General features: G+C 41.9%; 1 protein-coding gene across 7 annotated transcripts in view; it reads left to right on the top strand.

Moving 5' to 3' along the window:
* secisbp2l (SECIS binding protein 2-like) overlaps window positions 1-21,561 on the top strand; it is a 200,206-nt gene extending 178,645 nt beyond the window's left edge. For all 7 annotated transcript variants that reach the window (XM_063065700.1, XM_063065703.1, XM_063065698.1 and 4 more), the window contains 4 exons: window positions 2,268-2,488; window positions 3,227-3,381; window positions 16,963-17,179; window positions 17,864-21,561. In XM_063065700.1, the coding sequence (XP_062921770.1) occupies window positions 2,268-2,488; window positions 3,227-3,381; window positions 16,963-17,179; window positions 17,864-18,495 (1,225 nt within the window). In that variant the 3' untranslated portion in view covers window positions 18,496-21,561. The remainder of the gene's footprint in view (window positions 1-2,267; window positions 2,489-3,226; window positions 3,382-16,962; window positions 17,180-17,863) is intronic.
* The last annotated feature ends 5,863 nt before the right edge of the window (window positions 21,562-27,424 follow it).

Genomic DNA, 27,424 nt, shown 5'->3' with positions numbered 1-27,424 from the left:
GCATTTAAGTATAACACCTTAAGACCAGTATTTGGTACTTTTTGCTTTGATTTCACTGCAACTTTATTACACTGCAACTCATCCCAGTGGCTACAAATTTGCCCCATCACCTGCCTATCTTTCCTGACATCTTTACTGCTCACTATCTTAGATTTATTTCTGTTTTCCCCTTCCTCCACTCTGTCATTCTGGTTCCCACCCCCCTGCCAAATTAGTTTAAACCCTCCCTAACAGCTCTATTAAACTTTCCCGCCAGGATATTGGTCCCCTTCCCAAATATATCAACTCGCTTTTGGGAAAGTCCTCCCAGATTTCCAACTGATCTTTATCCTATGAAGCTTTAGACAGCCCTCCTCACTATGCATAACACCAGTTTTTGTGTAATCTGCAAACTTAATAATTATATGTACCTTAAAGGATCCAGTACTGTTCCGGCATATATGACGAATAAACTCTTCTTGGGCTTCCAGCTGGGTGCTGTAATGAAATTTAACTGACATTTCGATGGCAAAATCTGCCATCTTCATCGGGGATAATGCCTGGGTGTGTGTAGTCTGGTGCTGTATTTAGTTGAATATTTGTTTCACAAGAAAGTTGATTGGAAATAAGTATGGGCAAAGGTAGTTTCCTTATAGAACATAGAATAGTACAGCACAGTACAGGCCCTTCGGCCCACAATGTTGTGTCGACCCTCAAACCCTGCCTCCCATATAAGCCCCCACCTTAAATTCCTCCATATACCTGTCTGGTAGTCTCTTAAACTTCACTGGTGTATCTGCCTCCACCACTGACTCAGGCAGTGCATTCCACGCACCAACCACTCTCTGAGTAAAAAACCTTCCTCTAATATCCCCCTTGAACTTCCCACCCCTTACCTTAAAGCCATGTCCTCTTGTATTGAGGAGTGGTGCCCTGGGGAAGAGGCGCTGGCTATCCACTCTATCTATTCCTCTTATTATCTTGTACACCTCTATCACGTCTCCTCTCATCCTCCTTCTCTCCAAAGAGTAAAGCCCTAGCTCCCTTAATCTCTGATAATAATGCATACTTTCTAAACCAGGCAGCATCCTGGTAATCTCCTCTGTACCCTTTCCAATGCTTCCACATCCTTCCTATAGTGAGGTGACCAGAACTGGACACCGTACTCCAAGTGTGGCCTAACCAGAGTTTTATAGAGCTGCATCATTACATCGTGACTCTTAAACTTGACTTATGAAAGCTAACACCCCATAAGCTTTCATAACTACCCTATCCATCTGTGAGGCAACTTTCAGGGATCTGTGGACATGTACCCCAAGATCCCTCTGCTCCTCCACACTACCAAGTATCCTGCCATTTACTTTGTACTCTGCCTTGGAGTTTGTCCTTCCACAGTGTACCACCTCACACTTCTCCGGGTTGAACTCCATCTGCCACTTCTCAGCCCACTTCTGCATCCTATCAATGTCTCTCTGCAATCTTTGACAATCCTCTACACTATCTACAACACCACCAACCTTTGTGTCATCTGCAAACTTGCCAACCCACCCTTCTACCCCCACATCCAGGTCGTTAATAAAAATCACGAAAAGTAGAGGTCCCAGAACAGATCCTTGTGGGACACCACTAGTCACAATCCTCCAATCTGAATGTACTCCCTCCACCACCACCCTCTGCCTTCTGCAGGCAAGCCAATTCTGAATCCACCTGGCCAAACTTCCCTGGATCCCATGCCTTCTAACTTTCTGAATAAGCCTACCATGTGGAACTTTGTCTTATGAAATAATTTGTAGTGTATTGCGTTACTTTTTGATAACCAGTGGGATCAAATGAAGATGCGTATGTTTGGTGATCTTTTTCCAACTAAAACAATCATTTTTATTACTAACTTTTGATGAGAATGAATAATTGGTCAAATATAGATATTGATGGCCAACAAAGAATCAGAAGGCTCATTGGATAAGTACCTGGATGGGAGGGGTATGGAAGGCTGTAGTTCAGGTGCAGGTCAGTGTGACCAGGAAGAATGGAGTAAGTGGCTGAAGGACCTGTTGCCTTGCTGCGGTGTTTTATGATTCTGTTCTATTAGACTACCAACTGAATCCAAAGGCGCAGACACTGGATGATTCAGGACATTAAATACATATTACTTTCAGTATTACAGAGTAAACTATTGTAACCCAAAGTTACTTGGTTATATTTTCTAAGTAGCCATGTTATCAGCTTTCTTAAAATTGTGGCAAAAAATACCTTTCTTTTACTCTGTTTAAATTTTTTCCCTGGACCAGATATTGTAATCAAGTGCTCAGTAAAGATATCGACGAATGTGTGACTTTGCTACTGCAAGAACTTGTTCGCTTTCAAGAACGTGTTTACCAGAAAGATCCAATCAAAGCTAAAATGAAGAGAAGACTTGTCATGGGTCTACGAGAAGTAACCAAGCACATGAAACTAAAAAAGATTAAGTGTGTAATCATCTCTCCAAATTGTGAGAAAATTCAGTCCAAAGGTATATGAGACATCATTAAATCATGTTGCAGACAAAACTACAAGTCCTGGGCTTGAAACATTCAATGTTTCTCTTTCCGGAGATGCTGCCTGACCTGACTTTTACCAGTATTTTCTTTCTTGGTGTCGTAGTTATCTAATGCTGAAATAAAGACCGGGAATTTTCAGTTAGCAACATGAAGATCTGCCCATAAAGATTAAGTGGATTCTGTGGTATCTGATTTTCAGTCTGGATATCCACAGTGTAGAGCATAGGTTTTGTTATCAAACTGGCTTTGCAACAAATGTGATTCTTGGACAGCAAGTAAGGAAGTAAATAGTTTGTAGTAATATCTTAAGTGTACACACTGGTGGAAAGTAAACAACCAAATATAAAAAAAAGTATATTACTGGAACTTGCAGATGTTCAAAGTAAATTGACACAAGTTAAAATTTTCTGGACCACGGGGATAATGAAGAAACAATTGTCTTAAGTAAGCTGTTTAAAAAGTTTCATCTCATTTAGTAAGGCTAAATATTTTCTGTGGTTTTAAGTTCTGGTCAAGTCAGTGTGTTGAATAATGAAGTCTGTGGAGGAACAGAATATTACTGACAGCAATTAGTGAATTTCTGTGCTTCATTGCATGCATTCAGATGTCAGAAATTATTGCAGATTTTACAGAATAATATTGGCATTTGCTCTCAGTTTCACTGTCATTACAGTGAACTGGCTTAATTCATTGTCCCATTCTTCTTTCAGGTGGACTGGATGAAGCTTTATACAATGTGATCGCTATGGCACGGGAGCAGGAAATTCCTTTTGTCTTTGCTCTTGGACGTAAAGCTCTTGGTCGTTGCGTGAATAAACTTGTTCCTGTTAGTGTTGTGGGGATTTTCAACTACAGTGGTGCTGAGGTATGTTGTTGGACTTGGTCCCAAAGATTTCCATTTCAATATGGACATATGCAATGCACCTCAGTTCTAATGGATGGCAACCTAGTGCTTGATAATTGCCATTTATGTATCAGTGTTACAGTATGCTTCTGCTAATTGCACAATTAAATGGAATAAATTGTATTTACTATGAAACAGCAGTAGATTCCTACTGTAATTAGCAGACTATAAGTTAAAATAACATTGTTTTCATGTATTTCTTATCTATATATGTAACTAGATTTGCATTAATCAGTAAGTTATTAATTTTTTTGAATTGTATATCAGGTTAAAATACAGTATGATATATTTATTGCAAAACCAGCTTCTTTAGCCCATCTCATACATGCCATCTGTGATGCCTATCTACTCTAATCCCATTTGCCTGTCTCTGGAGGTCATTCTGAGTATTTATCACATGCCTTTAAAACATCATAATTTTTTCTCTTCTGCATCTTGTTCCAGATAATCACTACTCTCTGTAGAAAACTTGCATCTCATATATCCTTACTCTCATTAAGTCATATAGTGTGGAGACGGGGCTTTTGGCCCAACTAGTCCATGCCAACCAAGATGCCCATCAAGTTAGTCACATTTGTCTGTGTTTGGTCTTAACTATATCCCTTTAGACTTTTGTACTTGTCCAAGTGCCTTTTAAATGTTTATGTGCATGCCTCATCATTGCTTGTGTCACCTCATTTCAGAAACAGACCATCTCTGGGTGAAAACATGCCACTCTGGTTCCTATTGAATCTGTCCCCCTCACCTTAAACTTGTGCCCTCTCATTCTCGATTTCCAAACCCTGAGAGAAAGGCTCTATGCATTCACCCTATCCATGCTCCTCATAATTTTACGCACCTCTACAAGATCAGTCCTCATTCTTCTCAGCAACAAAGAGATAAGTTCTAGCCTGCTTGGTCATTCTCCATCACTCGGTCCCTCAAATCTTGGTAGCTTCCTAATTTGCATTCTTCCCAGCATAATTCAATCGTTCATGTAGCATGGTGAGCAAAAAGAACACAATAAACCAAATGCTATTTACCAATATCTTCTGCAACTGCAGCGTCCCAGCTTCAGTCGGCGCCCCAGCGTGCCAAATGCTGCCCTCACCACCCTGTCTACCTCTGACAGCATTGTCAGGGACCCATTTATTATAATCCTAAAACATACTGAAAAGCTGCTTAACTATGCTTTGTGCATTCTCATTCAAATTACTGATATAAGAAATAATACAACTTGACCAACCCCCGGGAACACCAGCATGCTTCCTACCATCAAGGCAATTATGTATCTATTTAGTTAGCTCTCACTGGATCCCATTGCTCCTCACCAAGTGTCATGGAATTGACTCACCTGAAAAGAATTGGGCCATTCAGCCCATTGAGTCTGCTCCATTATTCTATCATGGCTGATCCCATATCCCACCCAACCCCATACACCTGCCTTCTCGCCATATCCTTTGACGCCCTGACTGATCAGGAAACTATCAACTTGCCTTAAGTATATGCAAGGACTTGGCCTCCACCACAGTCTATGACAGAGCATTCCACAGATTCACTTACTCTCTGGCAAAAAAAAATTCTTCCTCTGTTCTAAAAGGTCACCCCTCAATTTTGAGGCTATGCCCTCTAGTTCTGGATACCCCTTAACACTTGGTAGATTTCAATGAGATCCCCACATGTTCTTCTAAATTCCAGTGAGTACAAGCCCAAAGCTACAAAACACTCCTCATATGTTAAACCCCGCTGGTTTCCTTGGCTGCGTAAGTCTCGGGAAGACCCACTCCAGTCCCACCAAACCCTTGAGATTGAGACGGCTCTCTCACCCAAGCCCTGGTTTGTGTGGATGCTGTGTAATTTACAACTCTATTACAACTCAATGCCAAGAAACAACAGATAGCACACTACATACGATTAAAGGAATCTTATTTATGAATCTTAACTAAAGGGTTAGTAAAGAAAAGAAAGAAAAAAACAAAAAGAGCCCATTATAATTAAGCAGTCAAATATGCACCAGCTGGTGCACAATTCACCGATCATCAGTCGATCTCGCCAACCAGTTCTCTCCAGCATCTTCTCGTCATCTCCCCCAAACAAAAGACCCAGTTCACATTCCAAAGCATCTATTATCTCTAACCATAACCCAAACACTGCTTCTACAGAAAGGCCATTATGTTAGTACTGAAACCTTTCCCAGGGTGTTACAAATGTTAACCCCTTCATTCCTGGAATCATTCTTGTGAACCTCCTCTGGACTCTCTCCAATGACAACACATCTTTTCTGAGATATGGGGCCCAAAACTGTTGACAATTGTTGTCAAGTCCAGCCTGACTAGTGTCTTATAAAGCCTCAGCATTATATCCTTGCTTCTATATTTTATTCCCCTTGAAATAAATGCCATAGTCATGGTCATAGTCATACTTTATTGATCCTGGGAGAAATTGGTTTTCGTAACAGTTGCACCATAAATAATAAATAGTAATAAAACCATAAATAGTTAAATAGTAATATGTAAACTATGCCAGTAAATTATGAAATAAGTCCAGGACCAGCCTATTGGCTCAGGGTGTCTGACCCTCCAAGGGAGGAGTTGTAAAGTTTGATGGCCACAGGCAGGAATGACTTCCTATGACGCTCAGTGTTGCATCTTGGTGGAATGAGTCTCTGGCTGAATGTACTCCTGTGCCCACCCAGTACATTATGTGGTGGATGGGAGACATTTTCCAAGATGGTATGCAACTTAGACAGCATCCTCTTTTCAGACACCACCGTCAGAGAGTCCAGTTCCATCCCCACAACATCACTGGCCTTACGAATGAGTTTGTTGATTCTGTTGGTGTCTGCTACCCTCAGCCTGCTGCCCCAGCACACAACAGCAAACATGATAGCACTGGCCACCACAGGCTCGTAGAACATCCTCAGCATCGTCCGGCAGATGTTAAAGGACCTCAGTCTCCTCAGGAAATAGAGACGGCTCTGACTCTTGGCAGCTCTGCCACCATTGCATTTGCCTTCTTTACCACAAACTCAACCTGTAAATCAACCTTCTGGGAGTCTTGCAGGAGGATTCCTAAGTCCCTCTGCAGCACTGAAGTTTGAACCTTCTCCACATTTAAATAATAGTCCACACTATTGTTCCTTTTACCAAAAGGAACAATCCCATGCACTCTAACTTTCCATAGCAGCCTACCATCTGTAACCTTATCAAAGGCCTTACTGAAGTCCATATGGACGATATCTACTGCCCTATCATCAATGACCTTGATTACTTCAGCAAAAAGCTTCCTTATTCATGAGTCATGATATCCCACACACAGCCATACTGTCTATCCCTGATCAGCCCCATCTTTTAACTTATGTGCTACAGATGTCAGACTTACTGATTTGTATTTACCAGATTTTTTTTTGTTGCTCTTTAATAAAGACATTTGACATTCTCCAGGTTTGTGGTACCTGTCCTGTGACTGAAGATGATGCTTATATTTCAGCTGGGCTCCCACAATTTCTTCTGTAGCTTCCCATAGTCCCTGCTATGGGACTGTGATATACCTGCTTGGGTCCTGAAGATTTATCTATCATCTTACATCCAGCACCACCTAAGCTCAGTGTTAACTATCCCCAAGACCTCACCAATCAATCTTGTCACATTCCAAAGTTGGCTTGTCTTTCTCTTCCATAAGAATAGAGGAGAAATATTCATTGAGGACCTTGCCTACTTCCTGTAACTCCACATGCATATTACCACTTCGGTCTCTGAGGGGTCTTATTCTCTCTCCAGTTGTTCTTTTCCCTTAACGTACAACAATCTCTTCTTAAGATTCTTCGTGGTCTTCTCTGCTAGAGTTATCTCATGTCTACTTTTTGCGCTTCTGATTTCCTCCTTGAATATACTCGTACATCCTTTGTTCTCGCGTGTCCCAGTACTCCTGGGACTCACTTGAACCAAGCTGCTTGTACCTGACCCATGCCCCATGCCTCTTCCCACCCCCCCCCCCCCCACCCCCGGACAGGAACATCCAAGATTTTGCATTCCTTCCAGCCTTGCCCTTCCCTTTAACAGGAACATGGCGATCTTGAACACGATCTTGCTTTTGGAAAAGCTCCTACTTGCCAGACATGCCTTTACCTGTAAACCACCTACTCCAATTTACTCTCAAAGTTTACCTACCTAGTTACGACATCATGCAGCAATTAATGAACCCACCAGCCCACATCTTTGGGATGTGAGAGGAAGCCAGAGCATCTCGACAAAACCCACACGGTTAACATCGACAGCATCTTATATCAGGATTGTTCCTGGATCTCTGGTGCTGTGAGGCAGCAGCTCCACTAGCTGCACCACTGTGCTGCCCTTGATGTCTCCTGATGTAAGCAGTGCCCATTTAAGTGGCTGAAAGTAAAACAACCTAGTGCTATGTCGTTTTTCAAGACCATATGATGCAGGAGCAGAATTAGGCCATTTGGCCTAGCGAATCTGCTCTGCCATTCCATCACGGCTGATCCATTTTTCCTCTCAGCCCCAATGTCATATCATTCCCCCCCCCCCATCCCTTCATGCCTTGACCAGTCAAGAACCTATCAACCTCTGCTTTAAATATACGTAAAGACTAGGCCTCCACAGCTGCCTATGGCAATGAATTCCACAGATTCGCCATTATTTGGCTAAAGAAATTTCTCCTCATCTCCATTCTAAATGGACGCCCCTCTAAGCTGAAGCTGTGTCCTCTGGTCCTGGACTCTCCCACTACAGGAAATATCCTCTCCACATCCACTCTGATCAAGGCCTTTCACCATTTGATAGGTTTCAATTAGGTCAGCCCCTATTCCTCTTCATATTACAATCCTGGAATCAGGTGAGTCAATTCCATGACACTTGGTGTGGAGCAATGGGATTGTTGGGTTTCCATGATTTTATCTTTTCTCATAATTCCAGTAGTTGATTACTAATAGAGAAACTCAGTTGTGCCAGGTACATTCAGCAATCACAAGTAAGGTCACAAGTAAGTAAGTAAGATCACAATTAAAAGGGACGAAAATAGGAACGAGGCCATGAGTCCATTTTACCAAGGTAGGCTATCACAGTTCCCCTTACCAGTCTTACAGATTGCTTTCCTTTATCTTCAGTAACACTATACTGTGTGTAACAAATTCTTTTGTTTGTAAAACATCAAAAATGATTTCTTCTGTTAATAATGCTGTGAAACACTTCAGAGTAAATTACTGAAGCATGCAAGGGAGGTAGAAAAAAGACTGCTCCAGTAGGGGAGAGAAAAAGTCATTGAAGTTTTTTTTAGTGTAACTAAATGAATATGCAGAATATTAAAACATGAATATTTAACTATATTGAAATGCACATTCATTGTTTAAAACATCTGCTTGAACATTTCTCTAATCTGAAGTTTTCTTGTTGTTGACAATTCACTTTCATTAAGAATAGTTCCAGAGGTTGTCTACAATTGGAGAATTGGCTTTTGACCTGCCATTCTCATTGGACTCCCAGTAAAGGCTGATTTATACTTGTGCATACTAGTTTGCACTGTAGCCTACGCAAGTGGGCTATGCCGTTGTGAGCATTTATACTTGTGCGTTGGTGTGTCTGCGCCGCTCTGCCATTCGGGCATGTACACGCATGTGCACGTCACTTATTCGCACCTCATGCATGCGCACACACCTGCCTGTGCATGTCATGGTAGTCTTTCTCGGGGTAAACAATTTTAAAGCGAACTTAAGCGAAATGTGTCCTCCATAATTTCAGAGGTCTGTAAAGCTTTATGGAAAGCATCGCAGCCAGAGTTCCTTCCCTGCCCTTCATTCGCCCAATGGGAAGCTATTGCAGCGGAGGAGGAAATGCGATGCTGCCAAGTGGACCAATCACAGTTGTTGCGGTCTGTGTTGCCGCGACGCGTAGTTACATTTTGGGAGAGGTGCGCGTCAGGCTTGGTGTAGGGATCCACGTAGGCACTGCATAGGGTTCGCGGCTACAGCGTTGATTTGACGCACAAGTATAAAGCAGCCTTAATAAGGCTTTGACGTTCCACCAAGGTTTTTTCAAGCCATGGGTGATAGACCAAGGGTGATAGAAATACATTTACAGTGCTAGTGTTTGAACATAGAATGAAACATAGAAGTGGTTAACAGTGTAGATCATAGAAGGTACTTAACATTTTTTTTCAGGCCACTTAAACACAGAAATTGGCCCTCAGCCACTGATTGTATACTGGCCATCAACCAGCCACTTCCTCTCTTGTCTCCCATCAAATCTCAACACTTATCGATATACAGTTTCTTCTTTAGCCAGTTGCTCATTCCTTTTATTATCTGGAGGACTTTAACTCTAGTTTCCAAATTAAAAAATACATCATTAAAATGGTCATTGACTGATATAGCGCCATTCCAAATTTGCAACTTGGTTCTCATTAGGCTGGAATACCTGTCAAAACTTGAAAATACTTGAATCTTTTTCAATGTATTGCTGTTTTCCAAGGGCTAATAAACTAATCCTCAGGATAATGTTCCTGTATTATACAATCCAACCCTCTCTACTTTGGAGCAAAACTATTTCATCCAGTAAAGAAAGAAACAAATGACAAAGCTATTTTCATAATCTCTCTAGCCTCCACTTGTAACTTCGTCGAAATTTTTATCATTCGTGATTTTGAGAGTTCTGGATGAGGGGGAAAAATTGCTGTGATCTTTGTGTCCTCACTGACCACAGGAATAGAACCAAATGATTGTTCAAGAAATCAAGAAATCCATTGTACGTGGTCTATCAGCGGTGTCAACACGTTGAGCTTTACCAAGAGGGATTTCTCGCAGGTCGGCGGTGGTTATTTAAAAAGGGAGCTTTGAGAGCATTAGTCCATTGTATGCGGCCTATCAGCGGCTATAACCAGAGCATCAATCAGATTAAATAGCAGGGAAGGTTCAGGAATAAAAGGGAGATACTGCCTAGCGGAGCGGTCATCGACGGAGTGCTCTGAGGCAGAGTGGTAGGGCTTTGGCGATAATGGGTTGAGACGAGGTAAGTTAGCAGTGAATAGAAACAGGAAGTATGTCTGAGAGGCTGGTGGTCTGTACTGGGTGTCAGATATGGGAAGTCCGGGAGACTCCCAGCCTCCCGAACGGTCACGTCTGCACCAGGTGCGTCAAGCTGCAGCTCCTTGGGGAACAGGTTAGGGAACTGGAGATGCAGCTCGAAGACCTTTGTCTGGTCAGGGAAAATGAGGGGGTGCTAGAGAGGAGCTATAGGCAATTAGTTTTCAAGGAGACTTGGGAGACAGATAAGTGGGTAACAGTCAGGAGAGGGAAGGGAAAGAGTCAGATACTAGAGAATACCCCTGTGCCTGTCCCCCTTAACAATATGTACTCTTGTTTGAGTACTGTTGGGGGGGTGGGAAATGGCCTACCTGGGGGAAGCAATATTGGCTGTGCCTCTGGCACAGAGTCTGGCCCTGTGGCTCAGGGTAGGGAAAAGAAGTCAGCAGTGACAGGGGACTTTATAGTTAGGGGATCAGACAGGCGATTCTTTGGACGCAGGAAAGAGACACAGATAGCAGTTGCCTTCCAGGTGCTAGGGTCCAGGATGTTTCTGATCATGTCCATGATATCCTGAAGTGGGAAGGTGAACAGCCAGAGGTTGTGGTACATATTGGTACCAAGGACATGGGTAAGAAAAGGGAGGAGGTCCTGAAAACAGAATACAGGGAGTTACGAAGGAAGTTGAGAAGCAGGACATCAAAGGTAGATCTCAGGATTACTGCCTGTGCCACGTGACAGTGAGTGTAGGAATAGAGTGAGGTGGAGGATAAATACGTGGCTGAGAGATTGGAGCAGTGGGCAGGGATTCAGATTTCTGGATCATTGGGACCTCTTTTGGGGCAGGCGTGACCTGTACAAAAAGGATGGGTTGCACTTGAATCTTAGGGGAACCAATATCCTGGCAGGGAGGTTTGCTAAGGCTATTGGGGAGAGTTTAGACTAGAATTGCTGTGGGGTGGGAAATGAACTGGAGTGACAGAGGAAGGAGCGGTTGGCTCACAAACACAGAAAGCTTGGAGACAGTGCGAAAGGGAAGATAGGCAGGTGATAAAGAAGGGACACGCGCAGACCGATGGTCTGAGATGTGTCTTTTAACACAAGAAGCATCATAAACAAAGCGGATGAGTTTAGAGCGTGGATCAGTACCTTGAGCTATGATTAGACTTAGATGGCTCAGGGGCAGGAATGGTTACTTTGAGTGCCAGGCTTTGGATGTTTCAGAAAGGACAGGGAGGGAGGCAAACAAGGTGGGGGTGTGGCACTGCTGATCAGAGTTGGTGTCACGGCTGCAGAAAAGGAGGACGTCATGGAGGGATTGTCTACTGAGTCTCTGTGGGTGGAAGTGAGAAACAGAAAGGGATCAATAACTCTACTGGGTGATTTTTATAGATCACCCAATAGTAACAGGGACATCGAGGAGCAGATAGGGAGACAGATTCTGGAAATGTGTAATAATAACAGGGTTGTTGTGGGAGATTTTAGTTTCCTAAATATTGATTGGCACCTCCCTAGGTTTAGAGGAGGTGGAGCTTGTTAGGTGTGTTCACGAAAGTTTCCTGAAACAATACATAGATAAGCCTGCAAGAGGAGAGGCTGTACTTGATCTGGTATCAGGAAATGAACCTGGGCAGGTGTGAGGTCTCTCAGTGGGAGAGCATTTTGGAGATAGTAATCACAATTCTGTCTCCTTTACCATAGCATTGAAAGGGGTTAGGAACAGACAAGTTAGGAAAGCGTTTAATTGGAGTAAGGGGAAATATGAAGCTATCAGGCAGGAACTTGGAAACATAAATTGGGAAAATAAGTTCTCAGGGAAATGTACGGCAGAAATGTGGCAAAAGTTCAGGGGATATTTGCGTGGTGTTCTGCCTAAGTACATTCTATTGAGACGGAAAGGGTGGTAGGGTACAGGAACCATGGTGAACAAAGGCTGTTGAAAATCTAGTCAAAAAGAAAAGCTTATGAAAGGTTCAAAAAACTAGGTAATGATAGATATCGAGAAGATTATGAGGCTAGCAGGATTGAGAGTAAGAATGAAATTAGGAGAGCCAGAAGGGACCATGAGAAGGCCTTGGGGAGCAGGATTAAAGAAAACCCCAAGGTATTCTTCAAGTATGTGAAGAGCAAGAGGATAAGATGTGAGAGAATAGGACCAATCAAGTGTGACAGTGGAAAAGTGTGTATGGAACTGGAGGAGATAGCAGAGGTACTTAATAAAAACTTTGCTTCAGTATTCACTATGGAAAAGGATCTTGGCAATTGTAGAGATGACTTACAGTGGATTGAAAAGCTTGAGCATATAGTCATAAAGAAAGAAGATGTGCTGGAGCTTTTGGAAAGCATCAAGTTGGATAAGTCATCGGGACCGGACGGTATGTACCCAGGCTACTGTGAGAAGTGAGGGAGGAGATTGCTGAGCCTCTGGCAATGATCTTTGCATCATCAATGGGGACATGAGAGGTTCCGGAGGATTGGAGGGTTGCAGATGTTGTTCTCTTATTCAAGAAAGGGAGTAGAGATAGCCCAGGAAATTATAGACCAGTGACTTTTACTTCAGTGGTTGGTAGTTGATGGAGAAGATCATGAGAGATGGGATTTCTGAACATTTGTGGGGGCATAATATGATTAGGAATAGTCAGCATGGCTTTGTCAAAGGCAGGTCGTGCCTTATGAAGCCTGATTGAATTTTTTGAGGATTTGGCTGAACACATTGATGAAAGTACAGTAGTAGATTTCAGCAAGACACCCTATGCAAGGCTTATTGAGAAAGTAAAGAGGCATGGGATCCAAGGGGACCTTGCTTTGTGGATCCAGAACTGGCTTGCCCACAGAAGGCAAAGATTGGTTGTAGACAGGTGATATTCTACATGGAGGTTGGTCACCAGTGGAATGCCTCAGGGATCTGTTCTGGGACCCCTTCTCTTTGTGATTTTTATGAATGACCTGGATGAGAAAGTGGAGGGATGGGTTAGTAAATTTGCTGATGACACAAAGGTTGGGGGTGTTGTGGATAGTGTGGAGGGCTGTCAGAGTTTACAGCGGGACTTTGATAGGATGCAAAAGTGGGCTGAGAAGTGGCAGATGGAGTTCAATTCACATCAGGTCAAATATGATGGCAGAATATAGTATTAATGGTAAGACTCTTGGCAGTGTGGAGGATCTGAGGGATCTTCGGGTCCGTGTCCATAGGACGCTCAAAGCAGCTGTGCAAGTTAACTCTGTGGTTAAGAAGGTGTATGGTGCATTGGAATTGAGTTTAAGAGCCGTGAGGTAATGTTACAGCTACATAGCACTCTGTTCAGACCCCACTTGGAGTACTGTGCTCAGTTCTGGTTACCTCACTATAGGAAGGATGTGGAAACTATAGAAAGGGTGCAGAGGAGATTTACAAGGATGTTGCCTGGATTGGGGAGCATGCCTTATGAGAATAGGTTGAGTGAACTCAGCCTTTTCTCCTTGGAGCGACAGAGAATGAGAGGTGACCTGATAGAGGTATTCAAGATGATGAGAGGCATTGATCATGTGGATAGTCCAGAGGGTTTTTCCTCGGACTGAGATGGCTAGCGTGAGAGGGTGCAGTTTTAAGGTGCTTGGAAGTAGGTACAGAGGATATGTCAGGGTAAGTTTTTCATGCAGAGTGGTGAGTGCGTGGAATGGGGTGGTGGAGACGGATAGAAAAGGGTCTTTTAAGAGACTCCTGGATAGGTACATGGAGCTTAGAAAAATAGAGGGCTATGGGTAACCCTTGGTAATTTCTAAAGTAAGTACATATTCGGCACAGCATTGTGGGCCGAAGGGCCTGTAGTGTGCTGTAGGTTTTCTATATTTATATGTTAGAAAGGGAGTAGAGATAACCCTGGGAATTATAAACCATTGTGTCTTCAGTGGTGGACAATTGGAAGAGAATCTTAGAGACAGGATTTTTCGGTATTTGGTGAAGCGTAGTCTGATGAATCAGAATCAAGTTAATGTCACTGAAATTACACTATTACACCTCGGGGCGTCAGAATTTCTGGCACTCTCTGTAAGGAGTTTCTGTACGTCCTTTCCATGGAATGTGTGGGTTTTTTACAGGTCCGCCAATTTCCTCCCATGGTCCAAAGACATACCGGGTAGGTAAATTATCCCATGATGAAGTTGGGATTAATCGGGGTTGTTGGGCAGTCAGCGTGAAGGGCCAGGAGGGCCTATTTGGCTCTGTACCTCTAAATTAAAAATATAATAAATGTCATGAAATTTGTTTCGTACCAACAGTGCAGTGCAAAACATAAAAATCCATACAATAAAAATGCGTATTAAATTAAATAGTACACAAAGAGAGCAAAAAATAATAGTGAGGTAGTGTACACGGATTTATTGTCCATTCTGAAATCTGGTGGTGGTGGGAAATAAGTTGTTTTTAAGCATTGAGTGTGTAGGGATAGATAGCATGGCTTTGTGAGGGACAGGTCATGTCTCCTGAGTCTGACTGAAACTTTTGAGGATGTGACAAAGCACATTGATGAAGGTGGAGCAGTAGATGTGGTGTATGTTAATTTTTGTAAGTCATTAATAAGGTTCCCCATGGTAGACTCATTCAGAAAGTTAGGAGTCATGGGATCCAGGAAGCTTGATTGTGTGGATTCCCCAGAATTGGCTTGCCCAGAGAAGTTTGCAGATGACACAAAGGTTGGTGGAGTTGTGAATAGCATGGAGAGTTGTCGTAGGTTACAACATTGACAGGATTCAGAGCTGGGCTGAGAAGTGGCAGATGGTGTTCAACCCAGGAAAGTGTGAAGTAATTCATTTTAGAAGGTCAAGTTTTATGGCAGAATACAGAGCTAAAGGCAGGGTGTGGAGGAACAGAGGGATCCTGGGTTCAATGTCCATAGATCCCTCAAAGTTATCTGGCAAGTTGATAGGGTTGTTGAGAAAAGCATATGATGTGTTGGCCTTCATTAGTCAGGGACTTGAGTTCAAGTACTATGAGATAATGTTGCAGGTCTATATCGGTTAAACCACACTTGGAATATTATGTTCAGTCCTGATAGATAGATAGATATACTTTATTAATCCCGAGGGAAATTTGGTTTCATTACAGCCGCACCACCAAGAGTAGAGCGTAAATATAGCAATACAAAAACCCCCAACAATCAAACACCAAAATGCAAACCATGCCAGATGGAAAATAAGTCCAGGACCAGTCTATTGGCTCAGGGTGTCTGACCCTCCACGGGAGGAGCTGCAAGTTCGATGGCCGCAGGCAGGAACAACCTCCCGTGCCGCCAAGTGTTGTATCACGGTGGAATGTGGCCGAAGTCCAACAGTAATAAGTTCAATATCCAGTCTGCAAACGCGATCCTCAATCGTAATATACCCCAGATTGCACCATCTGTTGTTAGCCAGAACAGTGAGCACCCAACTCACTTACGCTTACTGCTGTCAGTGCATTTCCGGTCAGCCGGATTGGTATTACCCACCAAACTCCTCTTCTCCAAAAGAAGAGGAGTTGTCTCGACCCGGTCCTCTTTCCTCGGCTTTGTGATCCCCCTCTGTGTGTTTTCCTCCGGATTTCAGCAGGGTGTCCACCGCTCTGTTCGCTAAGCCGGCCGGTCTTCGCTGGTCCGTGGAATACACAATGCGACCTTGCTTCTGTCCCGCGTGTCGGGATGTAACCATTTCCAGCGCTAAAGAAAACCCAAATAAAACTCTCTCTACCAGCATGTTCTGGTAGCATGTACCATAATGATCTCCTAGGAAGAATGTGGAAGCTTTTAGAGAGGGTGTAGAGAAGATTTAACCAGAATACTACCTGGATTAGAGGGCATGTCATATGAGGATAGGTTACATGAGCTAAGACTTTTCTCTCTGGATTGAAGGTGGATGAAAGGAGACTTGATAGAGGTGTACAATATGATAGGACTCATAGATCGAGACTTTTTCCCTGGAAAGAACTGGCTAATACAAGGTTGCATACTTTTAAGATTGGGGATGTCAGACCGAAGTCCTTTACACTTGTGGGTACATGGAACATCCTGCCACAGGTGGTGGTGGAGGCGGATATGTAAGGGACATTTAAGAGACTCTAAGATAGACACATGGGTAATAGAAAAATGAAAGGGCATGTAAGATTATAGAGTTAGATTGCTCTTAGTAGGTTAAAAGGTTGGTGCAACATCATGGACAGAAGGGCTTGTACTGTGCTGTAATGTTGTATGTTAGACTTTTACTACAATTTCCCCCTTGTATCTTCATCCTTAAGTTTGGATGTATATTGTCCTTCAACAACTCCACACACCTGTTAATTGCTGTCTTTGCTGACCTGTATTAACTTCTGAGCCTCCAGTACTTATGATATAAAGCTTCCATAAATACCATCTTCAGCCATCAAAGCACATTTTGTACACAGAGACAGTACAACAGCTGAAGATGTTGGTATGATATATCCTACTTATTAAAGTATTATGATTTTCCTGTGTTCACTTTTATCAGTAAAAAATGTTAATGCAACTTCAAATGAACAATCGTGTGATTTCTTTGCTTAGAATTTGTTTAATAAACTGGTGGCATTAACAGAGGAGGCCCGTAAAGCTTACCGTGATATGGTAACAGCCTTGGAGCAGGAACAAGCTGAGGAGGCACTGAAACACACCAGGAAAGTTCCACACATGGGCCATTCTCGCAACCCTTCTGCAGCGAGTGCCATTTCATTTTGTAGTGTGATATCTGAGCCTATTTCTGAAGTAAACGAGAAGGAATATGGTGAGTGACTACTCTTCAGATCATTTTGCCAACTTGGAAGTATTAGCAAAACTCTTGTGCAATGAGATAGCCAATGTGATGGTCCCTATTCAAGTACAACACATGCACTCTAATCCAGGCAGCATCTTGGTAACCCTCTTCTGCACCATCTCCAAGGCCTTGAGAACCTTCCTATACTGGGTGACCAGAACTGTATACAGTACACTAGATGTAGCCTAACTAGAATTTTATGAAGCTGTAAAATAACTTAGTGACTTTGAACTCAATGCCTCAACTAATAAAGATAAGCATGCCATATGCCTTCTTAACCACCCTATCAACCTGTGTATCTACTTTCAGGGAGCTATAAACTTGTTTCCCAGTGTCCCTCTGCTCATCAATGTTGTACCCTGAACAGTGTACTGTTTCTTTACATTTGATTGACCAAAGTGCAACACTTCACATTTGACTGGTTAAATTCCATCTGCCATTTTTTCACCCATGTCTACAACTGATCTATATCCCACTGTCCACAACATCCGTAAGAGCAACTGTTTGTCCCCCTGATGGACTGTACTTTAAAGCTACATAATCTGGAGATTGATCTAATTCTAAAATTATTTATTTCTCTACATTTGGGACTTGTATTTTTCATTTTGTTATCCAATATTAATCTTTAATCATAAAATATATTTTGCTTTTAAGAAACAAACTGGCGGAACATGGTGGAAGCTACTGATGCAGCTGATGGTTCTGAGATAGAGAAAACCATACCCAGTGCGACTATCGTCCTGCAGAAGTCTACAGGTTTTCCAGCAGTCTCACACAATTTTAACAAAATTGTCTTGGGAACAACAAGCACTTCCTCTATGGGTCAGACATCTCATCCAACAAAGCCCACTGGTTCAGACAAGGAAGATGGAAAAGCTGATGATATGTTAGAGTGGGCCTCTCAGCAAAGTACTGAGACTGGATCACTTGATGGCAGCTGCAGGGATGTTCTTAATTCCTCCATGATTAGCACTACTAGTACTCTTGTACCAGACATGCTTGAGGAGGAGGGAGATGATGATGAAGAGGAGGAGGAGGAGGAGGAGGAAGATGATGATATCCCTGAACCTGTTGCTATGGTGGTAACACTTAGCAGTAGAATTGATGATTGGGTATCAGAAGCACAGAAAACACTGGAAACTTTGCAGCTTAGCAAAAATATTGATGGTACAGAGGAAGATCACAGTGGGCAATGTGATGCAGAAGAACACGAAATGGTGGAGCAAGCAGATGCGATTGCCGAGAGTGAGGGCTCTCAACCTAGAGAAACAGAGAGAGACACCTAATAATTGCAGCCCCAGACCAGCAGATTGGTGTGGAACACGATTATTTTCTGGTAAACTCATGAGATTACAAAAATACACAAGCAAATGTAACTGTTAAAAGTATTTTAATCCCATTAATGGTAATGCTTTGTTTAAAAAGGGTTCAAATGTAGTGGAAAGTACAAATTTATTTCTAACAGTAAGAATATGAAGTGCAAATTTAGAAACCAAAGGCATTAGCCATAAAGTACTTAAAATTATTCTTCAATATTTGGCATGTTCTGTTGGATTTGTTTCTCCTTTGGACTTGGCAAATATATATTTATTCCACCTACCAACTTACCATTGTTGGCACTTAATTGGATAAAATTATAAAGATTAATGCCTAACTGTAATTTTTTTGAGCAATCATTGAGTCGATCTGAGTTACTGTAAACAAAATGTCACTGATCTCAGGAACATGTATAGGAACAACTAGTAAAGTCTGCTGTTTATAACTTAACTCAATTTCACTTCTTGTACAGATAGATCATAAAGTCACATATTGAAAAATTCTGTCTTTTCAAAATCTGTCCACAATTGACCCTAACCTCAGTGTCTTTGTCAAATGTAAAATGTTTTTCTAGATGGTTTGTGAAAGTTTTTTTCTGAATCTTTGGAGAAAATGTAAAATATGTTGATGGGAGGAAAAAGCCAGCAGTTTTGTTTACAAGAAATCCAGTCTCTTGAGTGACAGTAGTTTTATATCAGAAGATAATTTGACTGATATTTTTTAATTCTACACAACTTGAACAGCAAAATGGTGATGTTTCTAAGATATACTCATTGCGCAACTGTGACTTGTGATCGTTAGTGTGCAATATGTGGCACCTAATTGATGGATGCATGTAACCATAGCTCTCCATAATGAAATTAATGTTACTTGTATTTTTTAAAGCATTTCTTGGACCTAATATGAATTTGCTTATATCAGCATTGTATAATTGAATTCAGGGAAAGTTGATAAAATGGGTGTTATACAGCTCTTTATTAGCCTTTTCTATATGGATATTACTTTGCTGTCATCCAAAACGTTTTGGACTGGAATCTGGAAAATAATATGACAGCTGGCCTTGTGTGTGCATGGGATATACTAGAAAATAGTTCATTTTAATTGACAGTAACAGGTGAAATTTTGTTACCTTGTACAACACATTTACACAACATCAAGTGTACAGTAGCTGTACTGTCTTAATTATGGTTCCTTTATGTAGCATCAGGCTTGCAATTCTGGATTGCTTGATAGATATTTTTAAAATATCAGTTTTGACTACTTGCATAGTTATAAACTTGCACTGTTGCTTACAGCAGTAAATTATACCTTCAATGCAGCTTCTTCATGGTAATAAAGGCAATGGGATTCTTTTGTATATTTTTAACAGTTGTAAATTGGTCCAATGTTCAAAGGTAACATAGACAGATCCACCTAAACGTAAATGTGTTCATCAGCTGCACTTGATAATGCAAATTAGACCTGTATCCTTTTAATTGCATCGTGATTGTGATGGAAAATCTGTTTTGTGCTATATTGGTTGCAGGAGTTGCAGGTTTACGTCATAAAATACACACAAATATATAGGGGCAAAGTTGTTTAAATATGTCATAAAAAATATTTAAAGATCAGACCTTCAGCTCTATCTGTACACTGACAAAGTAAACCTTTTAATTGTAAGTCTAAGTGTAAAGAAATTAAATTATGTTCACATTTATTGCTCTTAAATTGAAGCTTCAGGATTTATGTCATGCACATCAACTAAATGCAAGTTTTCTTTAATGACAGGTGGTGTCTAAAAGTGTTTTCCTTTGACAGAATGTGCATTTAAACTAAAACTTGCACATTTGAACAAACTTTTATAGTGGCTTATAGAAACCAAATTAAGTGGAAGAATGCATCTCATTCAAAATGGTACAGGACTTTGACAGGAGAATTTTTCACCTACTCTCATATGCAAAAACTTAAAATACTTTCACAATTAAAACTTCGTTGCTTCATGGAAATGATGGAAGAACACTGCTGGTGTATGGTGATGTTATACAATATTTAATATTCCACAGTAATGCATTATTTTGATGTTCAGAAGTTGGTACTTCCTTGTGGCACCAGTAGGTTGTGCACAACTTGATCTATATGGCAACAGCTGGTGCTAAAAAAAACCTTTCAGAAAATATTTTTTAATCTTTATAGAGTTCACATACTTATCTTTTTTGTTTCATAATTAATTCCATTTGTAAATTTTTACCCAAAATAGAACTATTCATATACAGAACAATGGCAACTTTCAAATAATCTTTAGTATTTAATTCATGATAAAAAATAATATATTATGCAAAATGACTTTCAAAAATTGTTATCTTAGTTTATAATTTAACACTTTTCTATTGTAAGCAGGTGTCTTGAGCGGGTTTAGGTTCAACTTTGTATTGATACATAAACAAAGATGGTCCATCAAGTTGGTGGTAAAAAGCTAACATAATACTCATTGTATTTCAGGCTGTATTGTACTAATAGTGTGGATAGCTTTGTGATTGTTGCTGTTATCACTTAATAGGAACCAGTTTCTTTTTCATGTACATTGATCTTGTTTTGAATAGCAGAGGATTGAGACATGTATGTTTCTGTTTGGTCAAATTCCTGGGACAGCTAACTTCTAGCACTCCGTACTACATGAAATCCAAATGTGTCCAACTGTGCAAAGTGACCTGATCCTTGATTTATACAGAATGAAAATCGTAATGTTTGTCTGATCTATGCTATAGGCTAAATTGTACATTTGTATTTTCTCCAAGAGGCTCTCAAAACGGACTGTTAATATTCTTTAATGTGCCTCTTGCTATAGGTTAGTTTGATTTATATTTTATTGTTTTCATTTGGAATCGAATTCAAAATTGGCAGATGCAGAAGTTTGATAATTGGTGATATGAAGGATGATATGCATTTTTGCTTGTGTGACCAGCATTTGTCATTTCATTTAATGTACATAATTCCATAATTAACAAGTTATACTTGCACTATGTAAATATCAGAATTTTTCCTTCTGTATCTAATAAATTTACTGATTATAAAATTTTCCTTGCTTTGTGTAATTCGTTACTAGTTTTATTTGAACTTTCAGCTTTGAAAAATGGACTCTGATGTCTAAGATTTGTTCTGAACTTTGGTTACAGAACATTTATTTTTGTGTGCCTGGGTAAATATGAATTAATCCTGAAGTACAATTAGTCTATCCGATCAGCTTGCTTTTATAGTTTTAGTTAATATGTTATAAAATTTCGCCTTCGTTATTTTGTTTTCCAATCTATTAACAAAAATAGTAGTATCTCCTTGTGCTTTATAATGTTCAAAGATTCTGCTTCCACCAGATTGAGGAAGATAATTCCAAAAAGGAAGTAGTAACAACTCAGAATGCAATAATGTAGGCACTTAATGTTTGATAGGGGAGGATGTAAAAGAGATATGAGACTGCAGATGCTGGAATCTTGAGCAACCAACAAACCGTTGGAGGAACTCAGTGGGTCAGGCATTTTTTATGGGGGGCGGGGAATGGAAAGTCGACATTTTAGGCCAAGACTGATGAAGGGTCCAGCTCAAATGAATCTGAACCTGAAGCATCGACTGAATTTTCCTCCACAGATGCTGCCTGACCTGTTGAGTTCCTCTGGTACTTTGTGTCTTGCTGAGGAAATGGAGATGTGGTATTATTGATTTTTGGAGACCATCAGTAATGAGGGAAGATGTCCTTGATGACTCTTCAATGAGCACAGATGTGGGGAAATATTAGATGGTCACTGCTGGGATTTAAAGAATAAATTGGACAGATACATGGATGGGAGGTGTATGGAGGGATATGGTCTGTGTGCAGGTCAGTGGAACTAGGCAGAAAATGGTTTGGCACAGCCAAGAAGGGCCAAAAGGCCTGTTTCTGTGCTGTAGTTTCTATGGTTCTATATGTTCTACAAACATTTATATACACTGCTAATGCCTCAAGATTCATCACGAGATAGAGGGGCAAATCAGAAGTGTAAGAATTATAGGGATTATATCCATAATACCACCAACCTTATGTTTATGAATTTGCTAACCCAGACATCCACATTTTCTTCCAAACCATTTTGGGATCCTGACAAAACAGCACGATTCACAGGCCTCTAGCCAGAATAAGTCCCATTAACACTCTGTTTTCTATAGGCAAGTACTTGTTGGAGCATTTGGATATTCTAGACCATGTATACAAAGATATTAGATGACATGGGTTTTGTGGGATGCATCTCCAAGCTGCTGCGAAAGATGAGGAAGGAGATGCTGGGACTCAGCATCATATAGTGCCGTTAGAGATTGGTGGAAATGTTGTGGACATCACTGAGTTGTGGCTCATAGTTGGGAGCTTAACATCCAAAAATGCACAATGTATCGAAAGGACAAGCAGAGGGTGGCTCTGTTGGTAAAAAATGAAATCAATTCCTTCAAAAGAGGTAACTGGATCAGAAGCTATAGAATCCTTGTTGGTAGAGTAAAGAAACCACAGTGCTTTTTTTTAAAAAAAAACCTGATGGGAGTTGTATATGGGCTTCAAAAGTGTAGGCAGGAAATGAGGTTAGAGGATTGAGAAGCTATGTAAAAACCAACAGAAGGAAACAAGCAACAGGAGACTAAAGATGAAATGTGGCTGTGCTAGCCAATCATATCAAAAAGAATACCAAGGTTTTTTTTTAGATACATAAACTGTAAAGGAGAGATGAGAGGGGAATATTGGACCACTGGAGAATGATGCTGAAGAGGGAGTAATGGGGGACAACAAAATGGTGTATGAACTTGAGTATTTTGTGTCAGCAATATGACAGTGATTTAAGAGTGTTGGGCAGAAGTGTGCGTATTGCTATTACTAAGGAAAAGGTACTTGGGAACTTAAAAGGTCTGAAGTTAAGTCAACTGGACCAGAAGGACTACACTCCAGGGTTCTGAAAGAGATAGCTCAAAAGATTGTGAAGTCATTAGCAGAGATCTTTCAAAACTTTGGATTTGCTGGAGAACTGAAATTTTTCAAACTTGGAAGTGACAGTATTACAGTTGAACAAAGGGAACTATGGTGCTATGAGGGAGGAGCTGGCCAAAGTTCAATGGAACAATACCCTAGCAGGGATGACAGTGGAACAGCAATGGCAAGTGTTTCTGGGAATAATGTGGAAGGTGCAGAATCAGTTCATTCCAAAGAACAAGAAAGATCCTAAGGGGAGGCCATGGCTGATAAGGGAAGTAATGGACAGTATAAAAATAAAAGAGAAGAAGTATAACATAGCAAAGACGAGTGGGAAGCTGGAGGATTGGAAAACTTTTAAAGAGCAACAGAAGGGAACTAAAAGGGCAATACACGGAGAAAAAATGAGGTACCAAGGTAAACTAGCCAAGAATATAAAGGAGGATAGTAAAAGCTTCTTTAGGTACGTGAAAAGGAAAAAAATAGTTAAGACCAAAATTGGGCCCTTGAAGACAGAAGCGGGTGAATTTATTATGGGGAACAAGGAAATGGCAGACGAGTTGAACAGGTACTTTGGATCTGTCTTCACTAGGGAAGACACAAACAATCTCCCAGATATAATAGTTGCTGGTGTACGCAGCAGGCCAGGCGGCATCTCTCAGAAGAGGTGCAGTCAACGTTTCAGGCTGAGACCCTTCGTCAGGACTAACTGAAGGAAGAGTTAGTAAGGGATTTGAAAGTTGGAGGGGGAGGGGGAGATCCAAAATGATAGGAGAAGACAGGAGGGGGAGGGATGGAGCCAAGAGCTGGACAGGTGATAGGCAAAAGGGATACGAGAGGATCATGGGACAGGAGGTCCGGGAAGAAAGACAAGTGGGGGGGAACCCAGAGGATAGGCAGGGGTATAGTCAGAGGGACAGAGGGAGAAAAAGGAAAGTGAGAGAAAGGATGTGTGTATATAACTAAATGACAGATGGGGTACAAGGGGGAGGTGGGGCATTAGCGAAAGTTACCCACCTCCAACGGGATCCCACCGCTAAGCACATCTTTCCCTCCCCCCCCCTGCATTCCGCAGGGATCGCTCCCTACACAACTCCCTTGTCCATTCGTCCCCCCCATCCCTCCCCACTGATCTCCCTCCTGGCACTTATCCGTGTAAGCGGAACAAGTGCTACACATGCCCTTACACTTCCTCCTTTACCACCATTCAGGGCCCCAAACAGTCCTTCCAGGTGAGGCGACACTTCACCTGTGAGTCGGCTGGGGTGATATACTGCGTCCGGTGCTCCCGATGTGGCCTTTTATATATTGGCGAGACCCGACGCAGACTGGCAGACCGCTTTGCTGAACACCTACGCTCTGTCCGCCAGAGAAAGCAGGATCTCCCAGTGGCCACACATTTTAATTCCACATCCCATTCCCATTCTGACATGTCCATCCACGGCTTCCTCTACTGGAAAGATGAAGCCACACTCAGGTTGGAGGAACAACACCTTATATTCCGTCTGGGTAGCCTCCAACCTGATGGCATGAACATTGACTTCTCTAACTTCCGCTAATGCCCCACCTCCCCCTCGTACCCCATCTGTCATTTATTTATATACACACATTCTTTCTCTCACTTTCCTTTTTGTCCCTCTGTCACTCTGACTATACCCCTGCCCATCCTCTGGGTCCCCCCACCCTGGCTTTATTCCCGGACCTCCTGTCCCATGATCCTCTCATATCCCTTTTGCCTATCACCTGTCCAGCTCTTGGCTCCATCCCTCCCCCTCCTGTCTTCTCCTATCATTTTGGATCTCCCCCTCCCCCTCCAACTTTCAAATCCCTTACTCACTCTTCCTTCAGTTAGTCCTGATGAAGGGTCTCGGCCTGAAACGTCGACTGCACCTCTTCCTAGAGATGCTGCCTGGCCTGCTGCGTACACCAGCAACTTTTATGTGTGTTGCTTGAATTTCCAGCATCTGCAGCTTGTTCCCAGATATAATAGTGGCCAAAGGACCAAGGCTAATGGATGAACTGAAGGAAAATTATATTAGGCAGGAAATGGTGTTGGATAGACTGTTGGGTCTGAAGCTGATAGCCCCGGGACCTGATGGTCTGCATCCCAGAGTGCTTAAGAAGGTGGCTTTAGAAATCGTGGATGCATTGGTAATCATTTTCCAATGTTCGATAGATTCAGGATCAATTCCTGTGGATTGGAGGGTGGGTAATGTTGTCCCTCTCTTCAAGAAGGGAAGAAGAGAGAAAACAGGGAGTTATAGACCGGTTAGCCTGACGCCGGTGGTGGGAAAGATGCTGGAGTAAATTATAAAAGATGAAATTACGACACATCTGGATAGCAGTAACAGGGTCGGTCCGAGTCAGCATGGATTTACGATGGGGAAATTGTGCTTGACTTTATCTTCTGGAATTTTTTGAGGATGTAACTATGAAAATGGACAAGGGAGAGCCAGTGGATGTAGTGTACCTGGACTTTCAGGAAGCCTTTGATAAAGTCCAGCATAGGAGATTAGTGGGCAAACGACGAAATCTAGGTGTTCTTGTACAACAGTCACTGAAAGCAAGCATGCAAGTAAAGCAGGCAGTGAAGAAAGCTAATGGCATGCTGGCCTTCATAACAAGGGGAATTGAGTATAAGAGCAAAGAGGTCCTTCTGCAGCTGTACAGGGCCCTGGTGAGACCACACCTGGAGTACTGTGTGCAGTTTTGGGCTCCAAATTTGAGGAAGGACATTCTTGCTATTCAGGGAGTGCAGCGTAGGTTCACAAGGTTAATTCCCGGGATGGCGGGACTATCATATGTCGAAAGATTGGAGCGACTGGGCTTGTATACTCTGGAACTTAGGAGGCTGAGAGGGAATTTTATTGAAACAAATAAGATTATTAAGGGATTGGACATGCTGGAGGCAGGAAGCGTGTTCCCGCTGATGGGCGAGTCCAGAACCAGAGGCCACAGTTTAAGAATTAGGGGTAGGCCATTTAGATCGGAGTTGAGGAAAAACTTTTTCACCCAGAGAGTGGTGGATATATGGAATGCTCTGCCCCAGAAGGCTGTGGAGGCCAAGGCTCTGGCTGCTTTCAAGAAAGAGATGGATAAAGCTCTTAAAGATAGTGGAATGAAAGGTTATGGTGATAAGACAGGCACTGGATACTGATTGTGGATGATCAACCGTGATCACAGTGAATGGCGGTGCTGGCTCATGGGGCCGAATGGCCTACTCCTGCACCTATTGCCACACAACACTTTAAGGGTGGGACGCAAAAGAAAGGAAATGATAGGCCAATTAGCCTGACTTCTGTGGCTGGGAAGATGTTGGCGTCTACTTATTATGTTTTGTATTTAGAGATAAATAAATTCGGAGAAGGAAGTCTGAGAATCGGAGCGGGAGTGTGGCGGAAGCCATTTTGATATTTTCTTATCATCGGAGTTGAGAGGCAGAACTGTGCAGGCGTGTGACGTCGGGCAGTGAAGTGCGGAAGATTTAAAAGGAACACAGCCTTATACAACGAGCAGCGAGTTCCAGAAGTTGAGTGAAGAAGGGTTGACAAAGATTGATATTTCTGGAAATGTAGATGAATTAAACAGTCAGGTGACTTCAGCAATTATCATGGCAGCAGAAGGATCTATACCTAGGAGTAAAAATAGGATGAATAGAAAACCGGTACCATGGTGGACAGAGGAATGTTGTCAGGCTGTAAAAAATAGAAATAGAGCATTCAGGCTAGTTAAAAGAACCCATAATATGCAGCATTTGGTTCAATATAAGAAAGCACAGGCAGTGGTGAGAAGGACTATACGTCAAGCTAAAAGGGCAAGTTGGAGGAGTTTTTGCGACAAGGTAGGAAGAACAACACCTGTGGGAGAGATATGGGGAATGATTAAGAGGATGGGAGGAGATAGAAGGGAATGGGAATATCCAGTAATGATATCTGAGG

This window comes from Mobula hypostoma, chromosome 13 (genome assembly GCF_963921235.1).
Source record: "Mobula hypostoma chromosome 13, sMobHyp1.1, whole genome shotgun sequence".
Lineage (NCBI taxonomy): Eukaryota > Metazoa > Chordata > Chondrichthyes > Myliobatiformes > Myliobatidae > Mobula > Mobula hypostoma.
This window is presented reverse-complemented; position numbering and strand designations above follow the sequence as displayed.